Source organism: Fragaria vesca, linkage group LG3, assembly GCF_000184155.1.
Source record: "Fragaria vesca subsp. vesca linkage group LG3, FraVesHawaii_1.0, whole genome shotgun sequence".
Lineage (NCBI taxonomy): Eukaryota > Viridiplantae > Streptophyta > Magnoliopsida > Rosales > Rosaceae > Fragaria > Fragaria vesca.
The window spans coordinates 23056882-23064760 of NC_020493.1; the positions used below are offsets into that span (position 1 = coordinate 23056882).

General features: G+C 36.6%; 2 protein-coding genes across 2 annotated transcripts in view; both read right to left on the reverse strand.

The window, feature by feature from the left end:
- The window catches only part of LOC101306897 (TATA-binding protein-associated factor 172-like), a 21462-nt gene extending 16532 nt beyond the window's left edge, over window positions 1-4930 (reverse strand). The window contains exons 1-6 of the mRNA XM_004294879.1: window positions 4859-4930; window positions 4627-4758; window positions 4422-4516; window positions 2607-2821; window positions 2438-2492; window positions 1628-1709 (exon numbers count right to left, since the gene is read on the reverse strand). Coding sequence (XP_004294927.1) covers window positions 1628-1709; window positions 2438-2492; window positions 2607-2821; window positions 4422-4516; window positions 4627-4678 — 499 coding nt within the window. The 5' untranslated portion in view covers window positions 4679-4758; window positions 4859-4930. The remainder of the gene's footprint in view (window positions 1-1627; window positions 1710-2437; window positions 2493-2606; window positions 2822-4421; window positions 4517-4626; window positions 4759-4858) is intronic.
- A 672-nt stretch (window positions 4931-5602) lies between these two features.
- The window catches only part of LOC101307186 (alpha-ketoglutarate-dependent dioxygenase alkB homolog 6-like), a 4961-nt gene continuing 2684 nt past the window's right edge, over window positions 5603-7879 (reverse strand). Inside the window, exons 6-9 of the mRNA XM_004294880.1 lie at window positions 7360-7472; window positions 6477-6729; window positions 6332-6378; window positions 5603-5955 (exon numbers count right to left, since the gene is read on the reverse strand). Coding sequence (XP_004294928.1) covers window positions 5776-5955; window positions 6332-6378; window positions 6477-6729; window positions 7360-7472 — 593 coding nt within the window. The 3' untranslated portion in view covers window positions 5603-5775. The remainder of the gene's footprint in view (window positions 5956-6331; window positions 6379-6476; window positions 6730-7359; window positions 7473-7879) is intronic.

A 7879-nucleotide genomic window follows, 5' to 3' on the forward strand; every position in this document is an offset into this window, starting at 1 on the left:
TCTCTCTCTCTCTCTCTCTCTCTCTCTCTCTCTCTCTCTCTCTCTCTCTCTCTCTCTCTCTCTCTCTCTCTCTCTCTCTCTCTCTCTCTCTCTCTCCTTCATTTGTTCTCTTCTTTATTTCTTCCAGAATTTTTTTTCCTTTTTCCTCCATTTGCATCTCTCATCTTCGTTGTTTTTTACTTAGAGTAAACTTAGGTTACTCAGCTTGCTACCCAATACCCATAGATCATGATTAGCTGGCTTTCAGCCTTTAATACAAAGTCATCCCATATCCAATAAGTCAAGAATCCATACAATATTCTGAACCAATTGATCTTTCGCATGGCCTTGTCAATTTCACCATATATTCAGATAAACTCGTTGTTGATCCTGATTGGCTGTGAGTTTGTGTTTATGTATTGGTTTGTATTATTAAGATATTCAGAGTTAATGTTTGGGGTTGGGGAATCAGTATCTGAAATGGAGAGTTGTAACCATCGGAGCTTGCTGAGAGAATTGAGATGAGAAGAGGAAGAAAATGGAAGCTTGATTGTTCATGTGATCCACTTGAAAAAAGTTTGCTGCTTAATATTAATCGGAAGACTTATTAACTTTAAGTTTTGGTTCATTAGAAGACTGGATATATTAACACCATTTCAGAGGGAAGAAGAAGAGACTGAAATTTTGTCTCATTTCTGATCAAACAGAAGAGTAATCCGGCCCAAGCCCATTCGACGACCTCTGATCACATCACCTCCTAGACTTCAAGATGAAGACCCAGATCAGATGTTGGCGGAGATTTTGATTCACAGACATCTAGACCGACGATAGGATACTACGTGCCAATTTCTGTATTGAAATGTTGGAGGGCTTTAATTTTGTTTTTTTGGATTTTCTGATATTGGTTACGGAAAATACCCGATTGCCCTTTGAAAAATGAAAAATGACATAAGACTAACGGTGTTATTAACGGCATGTGCTAAAAGTGTGTTGGGTTTGATAATTGGGGTATCGATTTGCTATTTCTGGAAGTTGATAACTTTTATTATTAGTGACAAAAAGTTGATGTACTGTTTCTAAAATTTTCCCATTAGTTTTATACGAAAATAATAATTAGAAAGAAAAAAAAAACAACAACAAGAAGACAAACAACCAGCAGTCCGGCCTTTGTGCCCCTCTTAGTAACCAAAAAACAAGAAAACAAAAAAAAAACCAGCAGTCCATCGAAAGACACTTCCTTCTATATACAAAACTACAAAAGGGAATCATCTACTCATGCTTTCTGATTATTTTTATCAGTCTTCAGGAAACTAGCTACTCACGTGCAGTTTTGAGCATAGGTGTTGATCCATATCGGGCATTGACGCAGATGACAAAAAAAATGCTATGCTTGTTAATCTTTATATTGGTGTATTGGCATGCCAATCTGGGTGAGGCATTTGCAATCTTGGCCAAGAAATTTTTTTTCTTTATTGATGTTACACCTAGGATGAAGCCACTACTCTTTCAAATGTGGAGTCAGCTTTTTAAAAGAAACAGAGTAATTGGTGGGGAAGGATTCACTTACAGATCAACATAAGTCCTAGAGTACAATATCAATTAGCGCCAACCAATCATATTATTTATGAAAGAAACAAAATTTACATACCTAAACGGCGTCGAAGTGTTTGTTTCTGACGAGCCAATCTCTCTCTTGGGTTCTTTGTATTATCATTTGCGATATCATACTCCTGAATCAAAATAAATGAAATGAGAATCCCTAAACCGAATTCATCCATTATAAGAAACACAATGAATAATCAAAACAAGTATACTGAATAGCCACAAAAGCAGCTATACCGAAATGGGCAACCTTTGGCATAAACAAAACTTCAAAGAATTCTATCTCCTCCCCTTTTTCTTCTTCTGTTTTTGGGAGGAGGAGGGTGTGGAGGACCTAACTGTTTAAGATATAACCGGCATCTTCAAGGTATAGGTCCACCAAAAGGGAACATATATGCAATCCAAACTGAGGAAAGTGAGACAGATAATATACAGCATTCTCCCAATTTAGTATTGTAAATTGAGTGGTCAGACCACTAATTTTTATCAAAAAGGGGGAAAACACATAATTTTTTTGATAAATTCATAAATGGATGAATTAACCTAGAAAGCCTTCTTTTATAAAACTTTCAAATCAATGTGTTAAAGACTACTACCTTCTTTAAAAACTACTACCTTCTTTCAAGAAAAGATTTTTCTTACAATGTGGCAGATAACAAATTTAGTTGGTTCAACATGTTTATTAATGGATCGGACTAGTTTACTGTTGCCCGATCTACTCTTTTTGTAAATCTAGAAATTTGAAGCGATACTAACAAAACAACGAAGCAATATTGCCTATTTGGAGAGAAAAGAAAACTACCTTTCACATAAGTTGCAATTTTCTCAACAAAAAATAGAATAGACATTACATTACCTGTCCTCGAGATGCCAAAAGCGCACCAAACTCCAAAACCTTGCTGAGATCAAAGCTGTTGTAGTTGGAAAACACAGAATATGATAAATTAATGCCTACAACATGTATTCAGAATCAAAAATCAACAGTCATCTCTAATACTTAGAATAGAAGGAAAAATAATACTCACCTCCTGAAAGAGGTGCCTGCAATGTTAGAATCGAACATAGGTAGAACAACCATGTCTTCAACAGCCGCAGAAATCCCAGCATCACACATTTTCGATTGAATGCAAGCAAAGAGTTCATTTACAGAGGTATGCTTAACATTCTCAGCAATTGCCCCAATTGCATGAGCAGCAGCAACCCTTGTGTCCCAGTTCCTGCTACGAAGATATTGTGATACCTGATCTCACATGGAACTAAAATTAACACCAAATCTTTTTCCAAAAATAAATGTGTATATGTATATGTATGTGTGTGTGTGTGTGTACAGTAAAACAGGAACAGCAAGGAAAAAGAGATTTAAACTCACAACCGAAAATGACAATAAAATGATATATCAAAATCTTTCATGCAATTAGGTATTAGGATGGTGACTGCACATAGTTTGCCTTAGATAGTCAACAATTACCTTCTGTAATGGTGTAGCTACTAAAATAACAACAGGGCATTTAGTTTCATTGAAAAGTGTTTTCCGTAATAACGTAATAGGGGGAGAATCTGTGGATCCTGTCTTTCTTCATGTCCAAGTGCTATAAGCCTGTGGTTAAATAATTTAGAGAGTTCAATGGTAGCAAGTGTGTTCAAGCCAGAAGCATAACAGTTCGGAAGATAAGGTTGGACTGGTCAAGAGAGTTTTTGGGATAGTAAAGCTTTAGACTTCCCACTAGTCACTTCAGAGTATTCACGGAGTAGACAGCTGCAGCCCACGAATGTGTCTAGAAACTAAAATTTGTTATGTACTAGTTAGATTTCCTGATTTTCTTTGTTTCGTTTTGTCAGGTGGAGCTTCAGATCCCGGAGGTATCTTTTTGTGTCACTTATCTTCTGTAATCCCAGAGGTATCTTTTTGTGTCACTTATCTTCTGTCTTTACAGAAGATAAGTGACACAAAATTGGTTACAATGCAATGCTTTCTTACAGGCATACAATTTCTATCAGCTGACTTTCAAGTATTAAAACAAAATTGGTTCAGAAAGCGACCCTAAGTATAAGGATTAAAAGACAAGAGCAGCCTATAGGTAATATGATCAGATATTAGCACAAGTAAAACATAAATTGAAGGCACCAAATAACAAACCAAACTTCTACTAGTAGGCCTATCTATGAAAAGAGGATAGAAAAATAATTAAGAAAAGGTTCCGAAAAAAACCCAAAAAACGGAAAAAGGACATTATCATTCATGGAACATATGATGGTCACACTTCATGAGTCATTAAAGTAGAGGCTTGCATCTGGTATTTATCACGTCTTCAGCGTGTGGAGTAAAATGGCTTTCTTGCATTTTTGAGAAAAAAAACTTTTGGAGATGCCTTGCAAGTTTTCCGAGATTGTGTGGGAATGATATAGTAGAAAGGGAGTAGAAAAATATTTGGATAAAATTCAGGGTGACGTTATTATTACGTTAATTAATAAGTTTTAGGAAAAGAAATTTACCTATGTAGAGAGAAACAAACAAAGTAAACCATTATTTCATAAGGTCAGTCACAACTCTTGGGTCCTAAATAAGAAAGTTACATCTTGTTGGGGTTGTATAGCTCAATACAAGCAAGGATGTGAGGAGGGAAATTCCGACATTGGAACAAGTGGTTGGATAATGTCTGATAGTACCGAGGCCACACAAATACTAAATGAAGCCATTACAAGGGTGGAATATGAAAGAAGTCACATACATACTTTACTTTGAAAGACTGGAGAGGCCACATCAATATCAATATCATGTTCAAGGCCAGCAGAGATGGTGGATGAGAATAATGCGAAGTACAGGAAAACGATTGTTATACCTTTTTTAACAGAGAGGTCAAGTCCTGAGGATGTGATTTGGCAATATCCCCTATCTGCCGAGCAGCTGTAAATCTTGTTGCTTGGGTCGACCCAGCTATTAGAATTGGGTTAAAGGAAATTTCAATTCAATCTGAGGAGGCATTTTTCATTAAAATAAAATAAAATAATTGATAGAGTGAGAGTATGAATAAAGTTGAAGGATACTGTCCAAGAGAGTGAGTAAGCGGTGGAGACGCGAAGATTGCTGCTGGGCCATAATTGATCATCCCACCTCTTTCTCTTGGTTTTCCTTTCTTCCAAGTACCACGACCACCGTGTCCAGGATTCAAATATCTTCTGCAAAAATTCACACAAAACCGATAAGATTTCCCACAAAATTATTGAAATTAAGTAGGGTAAGTGCCAAAAGCGTAGATCAATAGAAAGCACCACCTGCCTGAATATTATTCAGGTGCAAGAGAACAGTGTCTCCTTCCTGCTTTCTGGCTTCCTTCTTTCTTCTTTTCTTGGCCTCCCCCGTTGCGAGTTGCGACTGCTATATAATAAACACGACTCCCTTTTCTGTGTCTGGGCTTTATCTTCGATATACTGGGCCACCTTACATTTTCCTTTCGTTCAAGGTTTGGATAGATATGGGCCACCTTACCATTCTTATTGGTTTCTTACCAAGTGTAGGTCGGCTTTGGATGGAACCAAGCGTCTATAGTGGGTGATCTTATGTATCAATTTCTTGGATCGTATGCACCAATTTTCGATGTGATCATTAGATTGAATGATTTTCACCATCAAAGTGTATGTAGTGCAACTTGGATCTTATATACCAATTTCTTACCAATGTCTACAGCGGGCCTTGAATCGTATGTATCAAATTTTTGATGTGGGCATTGAATTAAATAAATTTCACACAGACCTAAAGAAAAATAGGTTGCACATCAGAGGGCATATTGGAAAGAAATCCGACATATATACCCTAAACCCCATACACTGCAAATTCAACCCTTCACAAAAAGCCTAAAAGGTTTGTTCATCCAGCTCAATATATATCTTCGTAAATTTATCCCTAGCTAGCTTGAGCAAGAGAAATGATCAAACATGGCAGCAACTCCAACAATCCCACCAAGTTTAGCCATATCAAATCTTGAAATACTTCACGACTATCACAAATTCTAAAGAGAAGGTGTAAGAGTTCCTCTCAAAACTGCTTTCTTGCAAGTGTTTTTTTGGTGAAAATGAAGAGCATTGCAAAAGATATCTTACTTGTTTTGCATATGGGAATTAATACCCGCATGCAAAGAAATAAGTCATCAAGAGCTCCCACAGTTGGGAGTAAAATGCTCTTAATGTTAGCGATGATTAAAACCTGAACAAATTTTTATGAACTTTCAAAACTAATCGACATGTCAAAGAAACTCGGGTGGTAGTTCTATGAATACTCTTTAGGTCCCCAGTATTCAATGTTTCAACAGTTCCATCCAATTGTGAAGATGGATGATCTAGACCTTGACAAGGTAGAGCTTGTGCTTCATTTACAGCCTGAAAGATGAATATTAAAATAGTCTTGTTAATACCATTTCGGCAACAGTTGATATGAATTCGCCATTCTCATATTAAAGCCAAACAACACTCCTATAAAAAGTTGGTCATACTTAACCATCAATTAGAGGAAATAAATTGTTATTGCACTTCATCAAGACTTCAATCATGCAGGAATTTCAAGAACCTAATTTCAGGGAGTGGGTATGTGTTCTAAGGCTTTGTTTTCGTCCTTTGATATGCTGTAGTGTTCTACATTATGGTCCTTTAGCACAGGTATGAACACTATTCTTCCAAAATTCCATTACTTTATGTCGTCTTATACTTTCAAAAACTTATTGGTTTCCTAACAAAAGGGGAAATAGAATAACTTTACCTTATCGTAACGCTGTACCTCACTGTCGCTTATAGCATGCAAGTAATCTGGAAATCACAGGCAGGACCTGCTCAGATGTTCTGTAGGAAAAGAGAAGTATAATGACTCGAAATAGAGTGGTTAGTTCAAGAAAAAGGATACCAACCTGAGTATGCTTTATCTTTGAATATAAGCAAACTGCATGGCATCAATAAGACAGAAAATGGTTGGTGTTCATGCAACGATTTATTTGCATCAGTCTGGGAAAGTCTCCCATCAGAATTTGAATACATAGAGTTGTGTGAACATGTGCCTGCACCCAATGTCAATCTTGAATGGGGAGTGAAATTCATAACTACTGGTGACCCAAGAGACAGAATTGCTACGACTGGATAGTAAGCTGGCCCATCTTGGTGTGCCTACATGCAGACAACCTCTATGATAAGGCGCGCACATCCACTTTGCAGCAAAATAATGTGGATAAAGTATAGCAGGCTCGAAAACTGGAAACGAGTAACCCCAACATGTGGACAATAGAAACGTACTAAGATATTGGATATCAAGGACAAGCTATGGTGAAGCAAAACATGGAAAACTTGTGGTAACTTGAGACTAAAATAAGAGTGAGAAACTCCAGTTTAGAAAACCAAAATTTGAGATCCTTGTTGAATCTGCAACCAATGTCAGAATATATATACACACACACACACACATATACACATATCTGTGTGTGTGTGTGTGTGTCATACAGCAGTCTGCAAGGTTTATCCATTTAAAGGAAAACAAATAAAATAAAATAAAGGTGTTATTATTAACAGCCCCTGTTTCATTGTATTTCATTTAGTCCAAATTTATTATGCAAATTATCCACGGCACCCTCCTGGAAGGGATGCTGAATGAGGACAACTTTCATATTAAAAATTAGAGTACAACCGTGACATGAAGAGTCCGTGTAGAATTGACATGTAGGGTATGCTGATAACACATAAAGAAAAATAACCAACAAATTAAAGCAATGACCAATTGTTTTAGATGGCTTTAGAACAAACCATTATCCCTTGGTTAGGAAGATATTCATTGACAAGGACATGGTTAATTGGTGATGGGAATAGCCCAGATTCTTCAAAAATCCTGCATGTGATCTTTGTTAACCATGAGGGCACTGCAAGGAGAGAAACATATGGAATTTATTGTTTCAAACAAATTAAGTAATAAACAAAAGAATTGATGAATACTAATATATCATGAAACCAATTGCCTAATCACCTAGAACTACAAAAGTCATGGCTCTATCACCAATTTTTCTGGACTTCCAACTAGAAGAGGCCCATAATATATCATCCAAATTATCTTCAAACATGAAGGCAAAGTATTAAAGTGCGTTCAAAGAAAATATACATCTTGCAGGTGCAATAACTTCGTGACTTCTGTGGAATATGATCCAATGTGGATTATGGAGACTAAGTCAAGTTCCCTGCAGGCTTTGAATTGGAAATCAGTAACTCTTGTCTCTAAAGATGCCACTAATGTAATTCCTTATCAGGCAAGGATTTGCTTTACTTTTTTTTT